This window comes from Prunus avium, chromosome 1 (assembly GCF_965620075.1).
Source record: "Prunus avium chromosome 1, drPruAviu1.hap1.1, whole genome shotgun sequence".
NCBI classification, from domain to species: domain Eukaryota; kingdom Viridiplantae; phylum Streptophyta; class Magnoliopsida; order Rosales; family Rosaceae; genus Prunus; species Prunus avium.
This window is the reverse complement of record NC_142284.1, coordinates 46,557,174-46,580,307: the sequence shown is the minus strand read 5'-3', so window position 1 is coordinate 46,580,307 and position 23,134 is coordinate 46,557,174. Positions and strand designations below refer to the sequence as shown.

Here is a 23,134-nt window from a genome sequence, read left to right as displayed (position 1 = left end):
CTCCTCCCTCTCTCCTCCTTTCCAGCTTTTACCTTTTAATATAAAACTACCACCTTTGATAAAGCCTTAGCCCATTGTCCCCTTGCCATGATGGAGCTTTGACTTCACAAAGATGCCAAAAGCTCAGAAAATATCTATTTTACAAATGTAATTCCTTGTTATCAAGAGTTATGGTAACAAGAAGTTAAGATGACACAAGGGAGGTAAAAGCTGGCCAAATCCGGATTTCCAGAACTGTGGTAACATGATGGATTGGTTGGATAGGCAATACTTGTCCAATGGAGCTCAAATTTGGATATGTTGTAGTTAACATCCATTGGAACAAGTCTCATGAAGATCATGACCTCATCCGAGCACCAGAGCATGTTGATCCCAGGCCAAGAAGTTGACCTACGAAAATGAACAAAAACAGAATTTATAACTAATAATGCACTTTTAGCTCATTTTCATCCCAACCAAGGCAAAATCTAAGAAAACACAAAAAGGAAGTAAAAAGCTATAAAATGTCAAGAACTAACTCAAAATAGTGGGTGAATAACATGAAAAATCATGTGTAAAAATGAACCGAACAAACTTCCCAAACTTATCTTTTGCTAGTCCTCGAGCAAAACAGAAACTAAAACAAGACTCGAAACAAAACTTTTCGAACACTTTCCAAAGAGAGAGTGACTTATGCAAATGACTCAAAAATTTTCACAAGAAAAACTTAGTTTAGACATTAGTCACAAGGCGGCAAAGTTCAGAACACAACATGCTCAAGTGTAGTAGTGTGATGGCCAAATGAAACTCATTCTCCAATTTCAGTTTTCACACAACTTCAAAAAAATCATACCAAGCACAAATGTAACTTCAAATCTCACCAAAGTTGTCCTCTCACAAATGAATCACTCGGGAGAGGGTTACAATGCATCACTCAATAATAGACATGAGAATAGAGTTAAACCATAAGGGACTTAACTCAAAATTAGCAAGCTGAAAAACATGCATGAATATGATCTCAAGAAGGATGCTAAACACTCAAAAGCTGAAAAATGTGTGCAAATCAACCACATGACATTTAGGATCAATTTAGGTCTTTATTATAGGTTGTAATGGGGCTAAGGGTGCAAGGTGAGTAAGAAATGAAGGATATGGATACAACAAAGTCCAAGGAACTCACAATGTAAGAGCATATAATCGTTGACTAAAAGACTTTGAAACATCACGCTTAAGATTTTCAATTTTGTTTGTTTGTTTTTTTTTTAGGGGTGATCAAATAGACCACAAAGCCTTGTACCTCCACTAATTATGATTCACACTCCTTCCTTCCATTCGAACAACCAAGAAACATGGAATTGGATTTGAAACCATTGCCACTTAACCACAACTTTTCTCTTTTCTTTCACCCTTTGAGTGAAGTACTCTTTTTTTTTTTTTTTTCTTTTTTTTTTTTTTTGAAATGTAATAACCCTTCCCAAACTTAGCATGAAAAACATATCTAAATTAAAGCTCATGAGTTCCTTAGAAAGGTATATTCTTGTTTTTCAGGCTAAGGCTAGAAGTAAAAATTGGTTACTTGAAAGAAAAGGCTTACATACATATAGGCTCAAGGTGGTTAACAATGGAAAATCATGCTTAAGCATGCATACGGTTAGCTTGAAAGGCACAAACGGTCCAAAGAGGGCCTCAATATCATTTCTCAAATGTCATGTAATCAAATTGCACAAGAATGAGTGACTTTTAAGTGCTCAACCAAATCAATGAATAATGAGATCAAACAACAACTCGGATGACAAGAAAATAAGAATATGTGTATAACACTCATGAATTGAAGCAAAAGGCTCAAAGCTCACATTATATGGTTATACAAGTCTAATTCATGCTTGATACAATTCTTTGGATCATGCAAATCCCTCAACTGGAGAATTATGAAACAAATGGCAAGTGCATAGAGGGTTTCAAACATATCATGCTAGAACGATGCCATTTAGTGAATAACAAATTTTTTTTATTTTTTATTTTATAGCATTTTCAATCAAGTCATGTAAACATTCATCACAATCTCATCGTATATGTCCGGAAAGTGACTTGAAAACAAAAAGACTCAAAACAGAAAAGAAAACAAAATAAAAGAAAGCAAGAGTTTAAGTGAAACGAAAAAGACTTGCTATCCCTTCCCAAACTTAAAAATAAACATTGTCCTCAATGTTAAAGAACTTAGGCATCAACAATGTTATAACAAGAAATAAAGGGAATAAAGCAAGTAAAAACAAGAACAAACAAGAAATAAAACTACAACACGGCTGCAAAACAAAACGAAACAAAACAAAACAAAACCAAACTGAACCAAACAAAACAAAACAAAACAAGCAGAACAGTAAGCCCTAACAACAGTCCTACGCACGCAGAAATCCAACCCAAAGAAACGCACAAACCAAAATGAAAGCCCAACCCAAAGGAAAGCCCAAAAGCGAAGGAAGTATATAAAACAAAGAAACTGAGTCAGAAACACAAAGAGCGAGGACTCAGAAAAATAAAAAAAAAGTGGGCCCTGATGTCTCGGCTCCTGTGAGTCACGGGACACAAAGTGAGAGACGTGCCGACAAGCAGAGGTCTCTCTCACGGTCCCAAGCCAGAATTATTGCCTTTATAGGAAGGCGTGACGACTTTCGTTTCTTGAAAGCGCTGAAAGGCGGAAATGCAATTAAAGGGGTTGGGGGACAGGTGAGGCGATAGAGGGGGATAGGCCGCAAGGGCCGCGCCAAACCAGAAGCGCAGTGGCTAGGGTTATGTAGAAACTAACTCTATAAAAGAAGAAGAGAAAGAGTTGGGGCAAAACACACAAAAGAGAAAAGCAAGAACAAAAGAAAAGAAAGTTCAAATGGCCTCTTCCTACCCATTCTCGCTGGATCTCAACCTAGCTCAACCAACTCAGACTCAGGGCCAAGCAGTGGCACCAGTGTGGATGCCCTACTTTGCCTCAGCACGGGGGCACGTGACAGTGAATGACTCGATACTGCTGGACAACGATGTTGCCCTTGGAGTTGCTAGAAATCTAGTGACTCCCAAGGATATACGGGTGCTGGGATCAAGGGATGACAACCGGGTCGTGAGCGATGCTCTGGCACTAAGCGTGCAAAGCACAGCAACAGTCGCAAGTGTGGGTCATCGCCTAATTGCGAAGTCCCATGAGGTGGAGGTGCTAAGAGGTCAGTTGGCGGCAGAGCGAAGTATGGTTGAAGAGTGCCAGAGTATTATTAAAAGTTTAAAAACAGAAAGGGCAAGGATACTAGAGGTGAATCGACACCAGCTGGAGGCGTTGCGGGAAGAGAACAAAAATCTCTCAAAGATGGTAAGTGTTTACGCCCATGACATGAGAAAGCAGCTGGAGGACATAGACCGACCGGGAAAACGCAAGAAAACAGACCGCGAGAGTGGTTACGCTCAAGCTAAGAATGCAATCTTTGGGAGCTCGAGTGATGAGCCCCAAGAGGCTGTGCGTGAAGCCCCGGAAGTGGATAGCCAAAGGGCTAAACTCAAGGGTCCTATGGTCGAGACACCGAGCACTGGAAAAAAATGATTCTAGTGTATTATTGGTGTGCCTGTTTGTCTTTGCCTTTCGGTGAAATTTTTTTTTTTTTTTTTTTTTTTTCAATTTCTCGTTTTCGGAAATAAAAGAAAAGAAAGTTGCAAAAGACAAAGAAGAAAAACAAAACGCACTTCCCAAACTTGAATAAAGGGAATGCGACAAACTAAAAAGAAACAAAGCACACTTCCCCAACGGAAATAAAACAAAGACGACAAACTAAAAAGAAATCAAAACACAATGCACCAGAAAACAGGGAGGGAAAGAAAGTAAAGTGAAAGCAGAAATGCTTCCCTGTTTAACTTGACTCATCCGCAAATTGCTCCGGAAATACAAAGTGGTGTCGGCTCCCCTATGAGAATAAGTCTATTTAAACCACTTCTCGGTTGAAAGAAGGAGCATCCTGCATTTCAACCTGCAAACTCAAGAAAAACCATCAAAAAGCCCAGACAGAAAAATCAATGGCATCCCCAGATATGCTTGTTGATGACCTTAACCTTGAGTTGTCGCTTGCACCACCAAATGCCCAGATACGGGCTCCTCCAAACCCTATCTTCCCAAACTCCTCATACCATCATGGCTCGGCCTCAAACTTCTCTGAGGTGGTGCCGCGAAGGGCAGTAATGCCGGAGGGCATGACTGTCAGCAGACTTACAGTTGCAGATCATCTGCATGTGGCGCAGAGGTCTGACCAGATGGCAGTGGACGAGTCCCACAATCTAACCGTGCTCAACGCGGTCTCGGCCACAAATTTGGGCATGCGCCTACTGGCGAGAACACGAGAGTGCGGGGCACTGAGTGAGGAGGTGGCGGCCCTGAAAGCTCTGGTGGCGGACCTGCAGAAGCGGCTCTACAGTGCCAGCCAGCATGTAGAGATACTGCAAAAGAGGAATGAAGATCATGTAGAGCTGTTGCAGGTTCTACAAGCAAGAACAGACAGAGGCAATTAGCAGAAGCCTCAGGTGGTGCAAAATGCAACAATGAACATGTGATTGAGAAATTTATGTTTTTTTTTTTTTTTTTTTTTTTTTTTTTTTCAAGTTTGTGTTTGGAATCACATGTATGGAATGAAATAAACATTTGAGTCAAAGTTCAGTGTGTGCAATCATGAAGCAATTTACTTCCCAAACTTAACAACAAAATAGAAACACAAACAAGTAAAGGAAAGTAAAAGTAAGAAAAACAAAGAGAAACAACAAGAAAATCGAAATTACCTTGGTTGGAGATTGAAATCCTAACTCAAAAGGAAAATAAATAAATAAAGTAAAATAAAAGTAAGTTTGAGTCTAGAGAAACTCCACTTTGAAGCGATTAGGACGACAACAAACTTCTTCTATTCACCTTGGGTTGCCTCCCAAGAAGCGCTAAGTTTAAAGTCTTTTGCCGGACTTCCAACATACTTGGGTCACTTGGGGGGTTTTGGCTCAATCGCCTCCTTGTGCCGAACATGAAGTTTCTTCAAATCCCTTTGCCATCTAATCAACCCATTTCGTATTCTTTTCTTTTTATGCACATGAGTAAGTTTCAAAAGCAATTTTAAGCGCTCTTCAATACGTGGATTAGATGGAGGAGGCACATATTTAGGGTCGGGTGGCCTTCTCATTTGAGTAGAAGGAGTGACATTGAACATATGATTGGTGCTTGGAACATGGATGTTCAGCTTGTCTTCCTTTAGTACTTCAAAAACAGAATATGGCATTAGATTAATTGAAGCACCGAAATCAATTAAAGGTTCCTCAAACAATTTATCACCAACTATACAAGGAATTGTGAAACTTCCTGGATCTTGCAAATTGGGAGGAAGCTTCCTTTGCAAAACAGCAGAAACCTCTTCCGTTAATGCAACAGTTTCGCATTCCTTGAGCTTGTTTGCATCCAAGGAAGGAATATTGACTTGCACTTGCTTGAAAGTTTCCAATATGTCCTTGGCATGTTGATTTTTCCTAGAACTCATCAACCTGTGAGGAAAAGGAGCATGTAAGATATCTTCATCAGTAGGTTCACGACTTACCTTCTCCTTTCTTGCCCTTCTTGCAAGTTCATGCTTTGGGATCCACTCAGGTGAAGATGCTGCTTGTTTATCTTCCCCCATGTTGATTTCATCCTTTTCCTTAGGCCCAATCACTTGCTCAACCTGCATTTCATCAACATTGTGAATCAAATTTTTAGAACCATCAATTTCACCAATTACCTTACCAGTTCTCAAGGTAACTGCTTGAACATGCTCACGCCCATTTTGTATCACTGTTTGGCTAGACATTATCCTAGCTTCCCTTTGACTCAAAGATGTGACAATTTGCCCCACTTGATTTTCTAGATTGGCAATGGCCTTAACCATTTTCTGCATGTGGGTATCATTCCTCTGCATATGGGTGTCATTCCTCTGCATGATGAAACTATCTGTGTGTCTAACCATTGAAGCAACAATTTCTTCCAAAGTTGGTCCTTGAGGTGGTTGGTGAGATTGACTAAGTGGTGGTGGATTATAATATTGGGGTTGACCATAAGGTGGACAAGTATTATGTTGGCCTTGATATGGTTGATATGACCCTTGTTGAAAATTTGGATTGTCGGTCCACCAGAAGTTTGAATTATTTCTCCACTCCGAATTGTATGTTTGTCGGAAATATTCATTCATAGGCAATTCATTATGAAATGAGCCAAAAACATTTGCTTCTTCCATCACAAATTTATTGGAGTATTCTTACATAGTAAGTTCCACAATTTCAGTTGCGGCTGCCATTGGAGATGGTGGAGGTGACTCCTCGGATGTTCCTGTAAGAAAAAGAAACAAAAACAAATCAAGATAAAATGAAACAACAATCAATAAACAAAAATAAAACTAAGTACTCTAAACATACTCAAACAAAACAAATAAGCAACCGTGCCAGTTCCCCGGCAACGGCGCCAAAAATTGTTGCATTCCTAAAAGGACACAAATTAATGTGCAAACAACCAATTAAAAATACCCGCAAGTGCACGAATCTAATGAAGTATAGATTATGTAAGTACGGGGTCGATCCCACGAAGAACTTGTCGGTTTCCTATAAGTTCTAATTTGAGTACGTAAAGAACACTAATTTTACACAACACACAAACACAATACAAATTGGAAACTAAAAATGAAGTAAGGAAGATAAAAGAAATGAAACAACACAAGAAAACAAAGAAAAACACAAACAGCACTTTCTATCACCCGTTTATCACCATTTGGACAGATTCGTTTCTCTGTTTTTCAGTTTCGACCTCTGTCCAGTTTTTGACCTATAACTTTCCAACTGTTTATCCAAAATTCACGTTCTTTATACGGTTGGAATCAGCACAGAAAATTCAAGAACACTACGCGGACCAAAAGTCCAAAACAATTACGGAAACAAACAAAATTCAGTGACAAAGACACAAAACGTGTCAAACACGCAACTCACACACACATTGGGGGGGTTTTTTGATTTGGTTCAAGTGACCTATTTCTATTGCATGAAAGTAAATGGACTTTGAATTTAAATGTGAATGGCAGAGATGAATTATCAAAATGTGAAATTAAAATGTAACAAACACTAGGGTTTCGGAATCCACCCTAAACAATTCTACCCATGTTCATGGATACTCAAGTGATGAACTCTAAATGTATTGACGAAGATGTTCGCAATCAAGACCATGGGTCGTGGCTCAAGACGCATTGATTCTCTCTAATATACGTAAAGTGCATGGTTCTTGCTACAATACTTGTGCCCTCCTCATAACCGAACCTAGGTATGGTTCGTACTTCGATTCGATTGCAAGGAAAACCCATTAAGTTCAAAGAGAATAAGAACATCACAAGAACCCTAATAGCATGGTGTTTACATTAGGTATTCAAGAAACCAATTCACATGGATGGTTCTTACTCCATCCATCTGTTGCTTAGGAAAACATGAAGATACACATAATCCCAACAACCTCAAGAAGCATGCTTTCAAAGGTAATCAATCAAGGAAAACACACATCAAGGATAGATTAATTTGGTGAATTGGAATTCATCAATTGTTGTCAAGAAACCAATTCACATGATGCTCACTTAAACAAGTTCAATCATTTGTTGCTAATTAGAAATTGTGTTCTTGGTTATCTTACACAACTTCTCAACTTTAGCTACATGCATACAACCTAAGGTGATTAAGCAAAGGAAGCAAACACATATCATAAAATTCAATTAGTGAATGGGGTTCATCAACAACATCTAGAAATTCATACACTCAAGCATCAAAACAATAAGGTAATCATGTTTAGGGCTTCAACCTAAGCCCTAGCTATGGAGTTTAGTTGCTCATACTTATTCCAAATACAAACTCGAAATATAACTAGAAGGAGTTTACAGATTTGGAAATGATGAAAGCTTGAAGTCTTCAATGGTGGAAGTCTTCTCCTTTCTTCCTTGGCTGCACCTCCTTCTCCTTCCTTGCTCTTAGCTCCCCAAAAGCTGCTCTCAAGTTGTGTAGAATGTGGAATAGCCTGATTTCCCACGATCAAAAGGCTCCCAATATCAGATTGCAATTTTGACTTCTCCTCCCTCTCTCCTCCTTTCCAGCTTTTACCTTTTAATATAAAACTACCACCTTTGATAAAGCCTTAGCCCATTGTCCCCTTGCCATGATGGAGCTTTGACTTCACAAAGATGCCAAAAGCTCAGAAAATATCTATTTTACAAATGTAATTCCTTGTTATCAAGAGTTATGGTAACAAGAAGTTAAGATGACACAAGGGAGGTAAAAGCTGGCCAAATCCGGATTTCCAGAACTGTGGTAACATGATGGATTGGTTGGATAGGCAATACTTGTCCAATGGAGCTCAAATTTGGATATGTTGTAGTTAACATCCATTGGAACAAGTCTCATGAAGATCATGACCTCATCCGAGCACCAGAGCATGTTGATCCCAGGCCAAGAAGTTGACCTACGAAAATGAACAAAAACAGAATTTATAACTAATAATGCACTTTTAGCTCATTTTCATCCCAACCAAGGCAAAATCTAAGAAAACACAAAAAGGAAGTAAAAAGCTATAAAATGTCAAGAACTAACTCAAAATAGTGGGTGAATAACATGAAAAATCATGTGTAAAAATGAACCGAACACTCACCTTCGGCGCCCCCGTGCCTAAGCCTACCTTTGGCACCTCCATGCCTTGCCACATGCAAGCTTGGCACCTTCGGCACCCCATGCCCTCCGGCATTTTATATTGCGACACGCAAGTCTTATGCCTTCGGCATCCTCATGCCTAGCCCCTTCCTCTTGCGACATGCAAGCTTGGCACCTTCGGCACCCCGTGCCCTTCGCCATTTTATATTGCGACAAGCAAGTCTCATGCCTTCGGCACCCTCGTGCCTAGCCACTTCCTCTTGCGACATGCAAGCTTCGCACCTTCGGCACCCCATGCCCTTCGGCATTTTATATTGCGACATGCAAGTCTTGTGCCTTCGGCATCCTCGTGCCTAGCTCTTCCCCTTGCCACATGCAAGCTTGTTTCGCCTTCGGCACCCCCGTGCCTAGGCCCACCTTTGGCACCTCCATGCTTTGCAACATCCAAGCTTTGGCATCCCTTTGCCTAAGCTCACCTTCGGCACCCCTTTGCCTAAGCCCACCTTTGGCACCCCTGTGCCTAAGCTCACCCTCGGCGCCCCCATGCCTAAGCTCACCTTCGGCACCCCTTTGCCTAAGCCCACCTTTGGCACCCCTGTGCCTAAGCTCACCTTCGGCACCCCCGTGCCTAGGCACATTGCCTTGCCACATGCAAGCTTTGTGTCACCTTTGGCATCTCATTTGCCTTCGGCACCCTCGTGCCTAGCTTCACCTTCGGCACCCCTTTGCCTAAGCCCACCTTTGGCACCCCCGTGCCTAAGCCCACCTTTGGCACCCCCGTGCCTAAGCCCACCTTCGGCGCCCCCATGCCTAAGCTCACCTTCGGCACCCCCGTGCCTAGGCACAATGCCTTGTGACATGCGAGCTTGTGCGTTTGGCAAACCACTCTGCCTTCGGCACCCTTGTGCCTTTAGCATCCCCTTTGCCTTCGGCACCCCCGTGCCTAAACCCATCTCTTGCAACATGCCTTCAGCACCCCCCATGCCTAAGCCCACATTCGGCACCCCGAGCCTAGGAACATTACCTTGCAACATGCAAAGCTTTGTATCGCCTTCGCCATCCCAACTCCAACATTATGTCAGTATCCAAGGGACCTAGCCCCCTTCCGAAGGCTCAGCTCCAAAACAAACTCCTAAGGCCAAGCTGAGTACTTAGGCCTAGCCCTTGCCTAGCCCTATCTTGAGCAAAACAGGCTCAATAAAAGCCATAAATGGCCCTTACTGATCGGCACCTTGGTCCCCCGCCTAGCCCAACACTCAGGCCTAGCCAAATATGCAGCTTAGCTCCTTGCGAAGCCTAGCCTCCTTCCAAATTCCAAAACTCCCAGCCTCTGGACACTCATGCCAGCCCAAACTATAACTAGACTCCTTGCCAACACCATTGCGGCCCAGCCCTTGCTAAATGCCCAGGCTAAACCCACATGACCCGGCTCTTCCTAAAATGCCCGGCTCTCCTGTTGAAACATTAAGAGGCCAGCTCTTGATGTTGGCCCCAATTCCATGCCGAAGCCTCAAAAGCCAAGCCCGTGTGGGACTTTATTTTTCTCTCCACGCTACCTACCGTTCGGCAAGGAAGCTAAACCCTCAAGCTTTGCTCCTTTACCGAAGCAAATGGCTGACCCAGCCACCAAAAACAAAAAAAAAACAAAAAAAAAACAACAAAAAAACAAAAAAAATTTTGCACCTGCCGAACGGTAGGCAACATGCAGAAGGAGTTTGGGAAGTGAGGGAGCACTTGGCTGACCCAGCCATCAAAAAAAAAAACAAAAAAAAAAAAAAAATTTGAACCTGCCGAACGGTAGGCAGCATGCAGAAGGAAATTAGGGGGAGGTGCCTACTTGGCTGACTTAGCCACCAAAAAAAAAAAAAAATAATAATAAAATAAAATAAAAAAATTATTTTTGCACCTGCCGAACGGTAGGCAGCATGCAGAAGGAAATTGGGGGGAGGTGCCTACTTGGCTGACCTAGCCACAAAAAAAAAAAAAAAAAAAAAAAAAAAAAAAAAAATTTGAACCTGCCGAACGGTAGGTGACATGCAGAACCAATTTGGAAGTGCTCACTTGCCTAGCACTTGGCTGACCTAGCCCAAAAAAAAAAAAAATATTGAACCTGCCGAACGGTAGGTGACATGCAGAACCAATTTGGAAGTGCTCACTTGCCTAGCACTTGGCTGACCTAGCCCTCAAAAAAAAAAAAAAAAAAAAAAAAAATTTTGAACCTGCGGAACGGTAGGTGACATGCAGAACCAATTTGGAAGTGCTCACTTGCCTAGCACTTGGCTGACCTAACCCTCAAAAAAAAAAAAAAAAAAAAAAAAAAAGTTTTTGAAACTGCCGAAGGTGTCATGCAGAATCAACTTGAGGAGGACTTGGCTCCTTGGCTCCAGCCAAAAAAAAAAAAAAAAAGAAGTTTTTGAAACTGCCGAAGGTGTCATGCAGAATCAACTTGAGGAGGACTTGGCTCCTTGGCTCCAGCCAAAAAAAAAAAAAAAAAAAAAAAAAAAAGAAGTTTTTGAAACTGCCGAAGGTGTCATGCAGAATCAACTTGAGGAGGACTTGGCTCCTTGGCTCCAGCAAAAAAAAAAAAAAAAAAAAAAAAAAAAAAAAAAAAAAAAGGGGAACTAACCTGGATGAAACCAACTTTTCTCCTCTCACTTCCTTTTCCTCAAAGCTCAAGTGTGAGTCCTTCTCCAGTCCAAACTCTTATTTATAGATCCTCAAAAGGTACCAGCCTTGGGCCATGAGAATACCCTAGCACCTTTTTCATTTTCCCTCCCAAATCTCTTACACAGTTTGAACTTCCAAAAAAAAAAAAAAAAAAAAAAAAACTGCCGAACGGTAGGAAGCATGCAGAAGCAATTTGAGGGGTGATTGCTTGGCTGACCTAGCCACACACAAAAAAAAAAAAAAAAAAAAAAAAAGGCCTAAACATCTAGGCCATACTTTTGAAGCTTGACGCAACTTCTAGGTTGCCAACTTGGGGGACTAGGGAATGCCCTACGACTCACACTAACCTAGGAATGCTCGGTCATAATTATGCAAAAACTTACAAGTTCCCAACCCAGAAGTTACTTCTTGACCGCGAACTTGGGGGACTACTGTTTATACCATAATTAACCGAGCATGCCCAGCCTTAAAACAACTAGCACCAAGGCAGACTTGCCTTCTCCCCTGCCGAAGGAAGACACTCTTCCAAGGTGCCAGACACCTGCCAAGGCTCCCGACTGCTGAAGGTCCTAATTGCTGAACCTAATCTCAAGGACACGTGTCGCCACCACAGCGCTTGGACATAGTCCCACATCGGAAATCTACACAAACCTCCCATTTTCACTTCCTTATAAGTGGGGAACAATACCCTGGTAAAAGGGGGACTAAATTCTCACTCTTACTGTTACTCTGTCAAAATTACCACTTACAGCTGACTTAAGCATCGGAGAGCCTTCGGCCGGCACCACACCGGTGTCCGAAGCTTAACGACTGTTTCTTCCACTTTGTCTTTTGCAGGGTACCTAGCTACTGAAGGTCCTAGCCACCTAAACTGCTGAAGACCCAAGTCTTTACCTAAGTTGACCCTCTCCCAAAAAGAGCATCAACAGGAGTCTTCATGTCCAAAACAAAATATCTTCTACTCAATATGATTTGGGAGAATGACGAACACAAAAAAACTCTGAAATGCGGAGGCATGGTGAAAATATATCTCAGCTTGTATATTTCTGGCCACAGGGCTTAGTGATAACACGAATACACAGTTTGTTTTTTTGTGTGTGTCCATTAGAGCACCTCCACCTCAAAGGGTTAAGGCAAGGCAAGGTTTGTCACTATTCACATGAATAGTGGCAGTCTTACCTTTTTTTTTTTCCACCCCAAAAGGCAAAAGCAAGGATAATTACTATTCACTTTAATTTATTTTCTATATTTTATACGATAAGATTTTGGTTGCCACGTGTCACTATTTATTATAAAATTCTCACATAAAATTTCAAATAACATTTTCAGATTAAATTTTCGTATAAGATTTTCGGTTGCCACGTGTCCATATTTATTATAAAATTCACATCTCACTCATCATACAATTGAAATACTCCCGGTCCTCATAGTCCGACACAAGAGTACACGGACGATTCAATCATTGGCGGCGGTTCCACCATATCACGACGTGGGGGAGTATTTTTCTTTGGAGGATGTAATAGTGCCATTATTTCCGACATGGAATGCACCACTGGAACGGACTATGGGCATTGTTCACTTAAGGAGCCATGTGTAAGAGCAACTCCACCCATTTGCCCATTGCCATGGCAAGGGGGGGCTAGGGCAGCCACTATTCACGTGAATAGTGGTTGCCCTTGCAAATAGTATTGTGTGTTTCCACCCGTTGCCATGGCAAAGGGCAATTACTATTCATTTTTTGTTTTTTTCACAAATTTTTTTTACCTCAATAATTAATTTGGATAATATTTTAGGATAAGATTTTCGGGTTCCTACGTGTCAAGACTAGGATAAAATTTCCGGATAAGATTTTTGGGTTCAAATAAGGAAACATCTTCCATGGTACTCCACGCCCCTTCGGTTTCGATAGAAGAAGCCATAAATATAAGAAATAAAAATACAATTTGAAAGAGAGGAAAATATTGAGTAAAGAGTGAATAATAGTAGAAGTAGAAGAAAATGTATGAGGATTGGTGTTGAAAGTGAGTGGTATTCATAGGTATTTATAGAAAAAAAAATTCAGAATATTTTGGTTTTTTTTTTTTTAAATTCAATTTTTTTTTCATAATTTTATTGCCAAAAAAATGCCAACCGTTGGATTGGAGGAGGAGAAGCAAATCGGAGTGCCCAGGCCTTGACACCTGTCTTCTACCCGTTGGAGCTTGCGCAGGGCTGACGTCAACGCACACGAGTTTAATTTTATTTTTTTACCGTTAGCGCGTGCCTTGCACGCTCCAACGGTAAAAAAAAATTTAAAACCACTCAATGACGCCGCACCTGACGTCATCAGCCCTTGGGCTCGAGCTCGGGCCAACCCGTCTTCGTGAGTCCCACTCCCAGCCAGGGCTTGGGCTCCTCGCTAGAACTAGATTTCCCCCCCGCCCCCCAGGCACTGGAGTTGCTCTAATGGTTTTCCTCTTTTCTGTTTTGCCTTAAATAATCTATTTAAAAAAATGAAATTGGAAATGCAAGAAGTATATTTATAAAAAAAAAAAAGACATTAAATTGAATAAAACGACAATTAATTTTTTTCTACCTCGTCGCCAAGATTTTGACCTATTCGAACGTTTTTCCACAACCCTCTAGCTTCAATGGAAGAAGCCATTTGCATTTTTGCACAAATGGAATTGTGTAGTAGAAAATTTGGTGTGGAAATTGAAAAATATTGGAAGGAAATGAATTTGTATGAAGATTTGGTGTGGAAAATGAATAATATTGGAAGGAAATGAATTTGTATGAAGATTTGGTGTTGAAAATGAATAATATTAGTAGGTATTTATAGACAAAATTTCCATAATTTTTGGATATTTTTTACAAAAAAGTTTTGAATTTTTTTAGCCAAAAATTGGACATCCGTTGGATTGGATAAGATTTTTGAATCAAAGGTCCAGGATAAGCCATGTGGCTTGTAGCCGTTGGTTTTTGTGGGCTGGTGGGTCAGCAGCCTTCGGGCAACAGCCCAGTCCAATTTTGCCCCTGAGCTTGCACGGGCTAGTGGGTCCCACGCCTTGCCCTGGCTGGGTTGTGTGCGCTGGAGATGAATTTTGGGCTTAGGGCAGCGTTTTGCTCGGGCCAGGCCCCTGCACTGGAGGTGGCCTTAAGGCCTGGAAACTATTTAGTCAAAACAAGACCAATCGCCTTCAGCAAGGTCTATTCCAGATTCAGAATGGAATTGGGCCCTGGAAAAATATCAAGTATGTATATTCACTTTAATCATTTTTGTAAATTTCATGTCAATTATAGAAGAACCAATAATTTCATATTGACGCCATTGACATAATTAACTCTATTAGGGAACAAATTCCCTTCCCGGAGCCCCCGCCCCACCGCAGTACAAAAATACGGATAAAAAATTAATTTATGAATGAAAAAAAAAGTTAGAAACTAAACATACAATACAAAAGTTTTGTTCAAGACACATTTTTTTTAATGTATTATTTAATTCAATATACACTATGATATGAGGAATATTATAAAATTTGGTGAGAATCATGAGGAGGGAATTAACAATATATTCATATAAAAAATAAATAATATATATTCTAAATGGAGCGGATTCGAGTTTGGAATTAGAATACCAACTCTGCACCCCAAACACCATACCCAAAATTTTTCCCAAACCCATCGTCATACTCAATTTCTATTGTTCATACCTGACTCATTAGTGGGGAAAATTGTCATCCTTAGTGGTACCCCATTAGTATTTATAAGTTTTCAAGTTTCACGACGCTCATGAATCTCCACAATTAAAAAACTCATGAAGTGCCCATAAAGGCAATAACGCATAGCAATTCAAGTGCCAATTTAATGAATGAGAATAAGCGAAGGCATTAATATGTATAATTTATTTCATATTAATAATATTTATGAGATGAAGCCAAGAAGGAAGAACCATTCCATTCACATTCGTTTCATTAATTTATATATAACTTACAAAAAGAATAACTCATTAATAAGTTCAGATAAATACAAGGTGGCGGAAATTATAAAGAGAATTTACAACTAAAAAAAGAGTGGGTTGGTGGTGGACGGATCTGTCAAAGCATAACAATAGAAAGAAAGCAGTGGGTGAGAGATTCAAACCCGGATGTAGACCCGTATGTCGGCATGTGCGTAGTAAAATACCCAACATCACGCATGAGATGACACACAAACAAACAAAAAGCCAACACAGATTTGGCGGGATTCTGACTCTCTTCTCAACTCTCTCTCTCTCTACTCTCAGTGCTCAGCTCACAGTCTCTAGACTTTCCTTCCTCCAGTGCTTGCCACCTAACCTAATACAAGTCACCCAGCTTAGCTTAGCATCCTCCGCCTCATGCTTTTATTTATGTTATGTTTTCTCACCTCACTAGCCCATGTGCTCCATCGTGTAACCCCGCACTGGGTCCCACAAATACACCTTGACAATGGATCCTTTCCTTGGTTTCACCTGTTGTCACTTCCATCCTTTCCTCCCTGCACTGCAGTGGACCCTAATTCTTTCTTTCATTGACGGTGGACCTCTGTCCTCAAATTTGTTTTGTCACAAATTTTGCGAAATTCCTGATATTCTAATAAAATGTGGGCGAATTTACATACATGCGTTGTGGTGCTGCCGATAATGCACATAATTCAAATTACCAAAAATTAAAAAAACAAGACAGAAACCAAACCCTACCAAGATGCAAATTTAAGATGCCAATCCAACCACGAAACTCAAATAATTCCAAATAAAAATACAAGAGAATAATAAATTAGCAGGTTAAGTAAACAAAAGAAAATAAATAAAAATAAAAGGAAAACAAAACCTAGATTAGAAGGATAATTAAAACAAAGTAACAAGAAGAAAAAAAATACAACAAAAGGGGCTAAGGTAAAAGGGGAAGTTGAGTGGACCGGCGATACCGTCACAGAGTACAAGGAAACTAAGAAGATTTTGGTGTTTCCGGCTTCCGGCAGAGGATCATGTGCATCGGAGTGAAGATTCCGGACTCGCCGCCCCTGGTCAAATAGTCAGCGGTTTTGAACAGCATCTCGTGCACATCCACCGTGCCCTTGGGTGCAACTCCGATGGCCGCCAGCACAGTCACCAGAATGTGGTTGCGCCAGTAGGCGATCCTTCCCATCTTCAACCGGGTCCACCACGGCTCCGCCGGCGGCTGAGCCAGATCTCGCTCCTTCACCACCTCAAAGCCGACCTTCCTCGCCGTCTCCGCAATGTCCACGTAGCTCCTTAGGCCAGGCAAGGCGTCCCCTCTCTCAATCCCCTGAATAACCTCCACGTGTTCCGCGTCGTCCCCCTTGTACTTGTCTGTCGTCACCCACTCGTACGACACGTACAGAGATCCCGGCTTCAAAACTCTAAAGATCTCGGCGTACACCTCCTCCAGCTTCGGCGCGTGGCACGTCGCCTCGATCGAGTACGCGCCGTCGAAGCTGTTCTCAGGGAACGGCATCTCCAAGAAATTCCCGCACACCACCTCGCATAGAGAGTCGAGGCCAGCCTTCTTGTTGTGCAGACGCGCTCGTTTCACCTGGTACTCGTTGATCGTGATCCCGACCACATTTGCACGCGAGTGAGCTGCGATGGCTCGCATGGGACCACCAACACCGCACCCGACGTCCAGAATTCGATCTCCGGGTTTGACGTCGATGAGATCGACGGCCATCTCCTCGTGGAGGCGCGTGGCGTCGCGGTGGGACTTGCCGTGGAGGGAAGGGGAGAAGTGGAAGGACTGGCCCCATCCCCACTCGTAGATATCGGTGACTAAATTGTAGAAGGTGTCGACAAAGTCGGGAACCTTCTCGGCGGTTTCGATCTCTTTGGGGCGGCGGAAGAAAGACCAGTACTTGTCATAGTTGTCTTGGACTTTCTCGGCGGAGATGGAGCCGCCGGAGAGATCTACGGCGCGCTTGCCCTTTTGCTCGGCTGGGCCGAGAATGCAAACGAACCAGTAGAGCCCACCGGCTAGGAGGGCCCCAGTACAGAAGAGAGTGAGAGAGTCCATCGGAGTTTGGAAGAGAAACACAGAGAGAGAGAAGAGTGAAGGAAGGGAGAGAGAGAGAGAGAGAGAGAGACTAGTGGAAGAAAGGGAGAAGTGTTTGGTCTCTCCTACTAGATTCCTGTTTGGCGAAGCCGCTAATTGGGTATTTAAGTTTTTTTATTACATCCAATATAATCTAATTGCACGCGCGTAGCTTCCTGCGTGGATCCAGCTATCTATATTTTAACACGTGGATTCGGAAGAGTCCAAAAGGCGTGCGATCCAGATACACTTCAACTTTGTGTTTATTACGGATCTACCCAGGTATTTCCCACTGTAAATTGAACGAATATCTAGGGGTTGATATAGAAGAGAAAATGTTTGTATTTTTGTTGACAACTGTGTTTTTTTATTTTTTATTTAAGATGATATGGGTGATTACTAATTAGGGTAATTTTTATTGAGGTTTTTCGTGGGGGGGATTTATTATCTTTATTAAATATCTAACTTTCAGTTATTTCTTAGTATTAGAAATAACGTTGATGTAAGTGAAGTTAGTGGAGGAATAACGTTATCAAATGCTAACAATAACATCAACAATGAACGTCTTTTATTGGTAACTAATACTTAATAGAGTCATCAACATCACTCAAAAACCTAGTCCTCATTATAAAGAAGATGGATTTAAGGAAATTATTAGTGAGAAATAAAAAGGAATCCGCAAGTAAGAAGAGTCTCCTCGTAAGTCATGAATCATAATGAATTTCCTAAACACAAGAGACCCTGAGCTTTGCTTACGGACAATAACAAATGCTCACATTTATGAATTGGTGAGCATCAGTGATCATGTGGTAAACCTGAACGCATCAGTTATCAAATGCTCTTTCTCAACTCATATATATATATATATAATATAATCAAATGCTCTTTCTCAACTCATATATATATAAAATATAAAATATATAGGGGAGCTTCAGATGATTGATTTTCAAATAAGCTTATTTGAGGGATATTTTTGTATGGCCCACTTCAACTTTGTAAATACTCATTCAAATATATCTCTACAAAAAATCAATTAAATCCGATATTATTTGACCACTTGATCGGTTCATAATTGTATATCATTTTGTACCCTTCTAGCTTATGATTTGGTTATATTTTTGAGTTAAACTTGTGCTTTTAATCCTTTTTGTGTTTATCTTTCAGTTCATTGAGCTTTAGGTAATAATGATGGCTTTAGAGAGCATAATTCATGCAATTCAAGCATGTTAAGGCCTAATTTGGATGAATGGATGAAGAGCTTAAAGACAAACTCATTTTGGCTACAGCCCCCTGCCAGTCCAGTTCCGTAGGTCATATTGCAAGCTTTGTTTCAACAACCTTCATAGCTCGAATGAGGCCACATTCTTCATGAAAGTTGTTCCAATTGGTGTGTACTATAACATATCCAAAATTCAGACCCATTGGATAAATCTGGAGTCCGTTACCTAGCAAACACAGAACCATGCTCAGGATGGATCTTATCAGCGCGGAAAATGAGTTAGCAATTTGTTTTGGCCTTAACTTCCTCCTCCGACCTTGGATTGGCCCAAATAACATATGGCTGGAAAGAAGACATTCTGAACTTCAATTTCGAGTGCTTAAAGTCCTAATTTGATTAAGAGAAGCCCAAGTTGTAAGCCCTTGAAGTTGCTGGTCATGCTGACCTCAGCATGTGCTGGTTGGATGCTTGGTCATGGTGAGCTAGGTATGAGCTATCATTTCTGGTTGGAAGCTTGGTCATGGTGACATGAAGATGAGCTAGGGCTGCTGGTGGGATCTATTGGTGAAGTGCATCAACCAATTCAAGATTTTCTAATACAAGTGCATCACCCAATTTAGATTTTCTAATACAAGTGCATCAACCATTTCAGATTTTATAAAACAAGTGTTGTATGCATTAGCCATATTGAATTCAGATTTTCACTTCCCCTAGGCCTATAAATAGGGAAGTTCTCTAAGCTTGTAAACACACTGTTAAGCTCATAATTTCATACATATACATGCCCTATTTACTTACTTCTTTTGCTTAGTTTCTTAGATTTCTAAGTTATTTGCCTCCCTTTGTGTGTTTTGTAGGCAAATAGAGCAAGAGAGCATAATTCATGCAATTCAAGCATGTTAAGGCCTAATTTGGATGAATGGATGAAGAGCTTAAAAGACAAACTCATTTTGGCTACAGCCCCCTGCTAGTCCAGTTCCGTAGGTCATATTGCAAGCTTTGTTTCAGCAACCTACACAGCTCGGATGAGGCAGCATTCTTCATGAAAGTTGTTCCAATGGGTGTGTACTATAACATATCCACAATTCAGCCCCATTGGATAAATATGGAGTCTGTTACCTAGCAAACACAGAGCCATGCTCAGGATGGATTTTATCAGCGCGCAAAATGAGTTAGCAATTTGTTTTGGCCTTAACTTCTTCCTCCGACCTTGGATTGGCCCAAATAAAATATGGCTGGAAAGAAGACATTCTGAACTTCAATTTCGAGTGCTTAAAGTCCTAATTTGATTAAGAGAAGCCCAAGTTGTAAGCCCTTGAAGTTGCTGGTCATGCTGACCTCAGCATGTGCTGGTTGGATGCTTGGTCATGGTGAGCTAGGTATGAGCTATCATTTCTGGTTGGAAGCTTGGTCATGGTGACATGAAGATGAGCTAGGGCTGCTGGTGGGATCTATTGGTGAAGTGCATCAACCAATTCAAGATTTTCTAATACAAGTGCATCACCCAATTTAGATTTTCTAATACAAGTGCATCAACCATTTCAGATTTTATAAAACAAGTGTTGTATGCATTAGCCATATTGAATTCAGATTTTCACTTCCCCTAGGCTTATAAATAGGGAAGTTCTCTAAGCTTGTAAACACACCCCAAGGGGGGGAGCTCTCAAACACTTCTCTAGAGCTCCCTTCCCTTCTCTCCCTCAAATTCTCTTAGTTTCTCTTTCTAGTTTTCAATTGTTGTAATGAAATCTTTTGTGTTGAAATTTTCCTTAAGTTTTTCTTAGTTCCACTTTACTTTTCATTATGTAAATTCTTTTCTTTAGTCTCAAGTTTAGTTAGTTTCCAAGTTTCAATTATGGTTCATGTTCTTATTCATTATGCTTATAAGTTAATATGCTAGTTTGAATGATTGATCACCATTAAGGCTTGCATGTTAGCTATCTTGGTTTGAATTAAGAGTATACACCATGCTTTAATTCGAATTGAACTATGAATAGGAAGAGTATGTATGGACATTCGACAACAGGGATTAGATACATGCTTGGTTGTTTAAATTGTTCTTCTATGCTTAATGGGTTCCTAATGCTTAATTTTAGGTTAGACAACAAATGATCAAATTAGAGAATTAGGAACACAAGGTTATGACCACACACCATGGCTTAATCATACATTAGCTAGAATCAATCCGTTAATCTAATTGAACTTGGGAACTTATCTGCTTGAGTTAGTTATTTTCTTTCTTCCTTATTTTATTTATTTCCTTTCTTTTTCATTTCTGTTTTGTGTAGGAAAAATGAATTGGATCATTCAATCACCAATCCTCGTGGGATCGACCTCGCACTTACATATGCTATACTACCAAACGGCTCGTGCACTTGCGAGTATCACAAGTTGAGGATGCAACTGAATCCATTTTGGTGCAGCTGTATCTACACAACAAGTTTTTGGCGCCGTTGCCGGGGAGCGGTAACATTGTTTGATTCTATTTGGCTTTCCTACTTTAATTTTTTTTTTCTTAACTGGACAATTTCAAGTTTTAAAGTTAATGACGTTAATGGACAAGTTGTGTTTGTAGTCCAACAGAAAAGGACAATTGCCCAACAAGCAAGAGAACTGGGTTTAAGTCCCAGCTTACACAACCCATTGGTGCCTGTTGCTTTGAAGCATGGAATTGGACTTGTGTTGATTTTTCCTTTTCATTTTTAGTTTTTTTTATTTATATTTCATAATCCTTTAATTCCGTTTCAAGTTTTTCTGTGTGTTTGTTTTAGCAATGTAAATAGCTCAATAAAAATGGAGAGAGATGGCAACTTCAAAGATAGGAAGTGTGGAGTAGTGGGAGAACTCGCGACCTCCAAATGCATCACGCTCGACCTAATCGCTTCAAGGGGGAGCATTTCAATCCTTTCTCTTTACTTGTTATTATTTTAAATTTCTGTTTCTTTTTTTATAAAAATTTAAAAAAAATAAAAAATTTAAAAATTTAAAAAGATTTTTCATATGAGCTGACTTATGGTAACTCCAGTGAGCACTTCCGTCAATACAGTGTCTAGGAGTTCTTTAGGCGACACCTTCGGTGTCTAAGAAGTTTGGGTTTTAAGCGGGACCATTGTGACCCCTCCAACCTTCCCGGATCCCCTGGCTGTGTTTTCTGAGGCCCTTAACTGGTCATCCGTGAGTTGCTTATATATTCTTTTTTTTTTTCTTTCTAAACCTTCTTCTTAACTTTTCCCCTTATCATTTACATGTTCTCAATCATCTTTACTTTTCTTAAACATTGAGGACAATGCTTCATTTAAGTTTGGGGGTGCTGGAAAGTTTTTAGCTTTTGTGTTTGTGTCTGAAAACGTAGGCTTCTTCATTTCTACAAAAAAAAATTTTCTGCTACTGTTTTGAAAGTTTGGTCCACGTTGTGTTCTTCATTTTTTCATGCTGAATCCAACGACGTAAAGAACGTTAAATTTGACCAAGTGGTTTGAAAGTTACATGTCAAAACAGATTATATGTTGAAATTGAGCAGAATAGTAATTTGAAACCTCACGTTTTTCTTTTATGTTTCTTTTCTTTGAGTCATTTTCAGTTTTCCTTCCCACACCAATGATAAATCTTGAGTCTAACTTCTAATATGGCTCTTAGGAATTTGATAAGCATTGTGTTAGGTCTGAATCTTATTCTTTTGCTAGCTAAGTCTCACATAATTATGCTTGAGCTTTCTATGCACTTTAGCCATGATTATACAACTCTTGCATGTCTTACCCAATTGTATGCATTTTTGCTTGTGTGATTCACTGGAATGTCAAGTTTATAACTAAGATATGATTTAGGCCATCTTTGTTAAGCTTCTTTCTTTTTCCTCCATCAACCCATACAATACATATTCCATTGTAAACCCCTTTGTGCTCAAACACTTAGCCATTTCTTTCTATCACCTTATCATCCATTAAATATCCTACCATCTAGGGGACATGTAGAGTATGATTGTATTTGAGATTGTAATGTATTCAAGGCAATAAATGAGCTATAAAAATCAAAAGAAAAAGAGAAAAGAAGTGTGGCCAATGTAGTCACGACCCTAGGGTGATATAAGGAGAAATCAAGGTGATCTAGGGTAAAGAGCCGCAAAATTGGGCCAAATATTATACAACGTGTGTAAATGTCAAATTCAAATTGTGAAGTGATTCAATTGCAAAATCTGGTGTTGTGAGCTTTTCACTTTATATGCCTTACATGTCAAATGTCAATGATCTTGTTTATATGACATGCTCTACTTTGTTCCTTAGACTTTGTGTTCCAATATCCATTCTTTGTCTAACCATTACCATAACCCCATTACATCCATAAGTAAAGTCCTATTGATCTTGGTTTAGCTTGGCAAACTTGTGTTCATTCTTGCAGGAATTCATATCGTTGTTTGAGAAGCATGAGTTGTATCTTCATGGCTACTTCACACACACACCTTGAGCATGATTTTTGTGAGATTGTGGTAGCACTTGAATAATGTTTAGAACTTCCTTAGTGC

At 40.4% G+C, this 23,134-nt stretch overlaps 1 protein-coding gene across 1 annotated transcript; it reads right to left on the bottom strand.

Annotated features, from left to right (window-relative positions):
* Positions 1 to 16,059: 16,059 nt before the first annotated feature.
* SMT3 (sterol methyltransferase 3) lies at positions 16,060 to 17,507 on the bottom strand. Its single transcript, XM_021971848.2, has one exon. It carries the CDS (start codon positions 17,376 to 17,378, stop codon positions 16,296 to 16,298), a length of 1,083 nt encoding a protein of 360 aa, XP_021827540.2. The 5' UTR covers positions 17,379 to 17,507; the 3' UTR covers positions 16,060 to 16,295.
* Between the last annotated feature and the right edge of the window lie 5,627 nt (positions 17,508 to 23,134).

What these genes read in the sequence shown, in the direction of transcription:
- SMT3 (XM_021971848.2), bottom strand. Translation starts at nt 17,378, where the DNA reads ATGGACTCTCTCACTCTCTTCTGTACTGGGGCCCTCCTAGCCGGTGGG.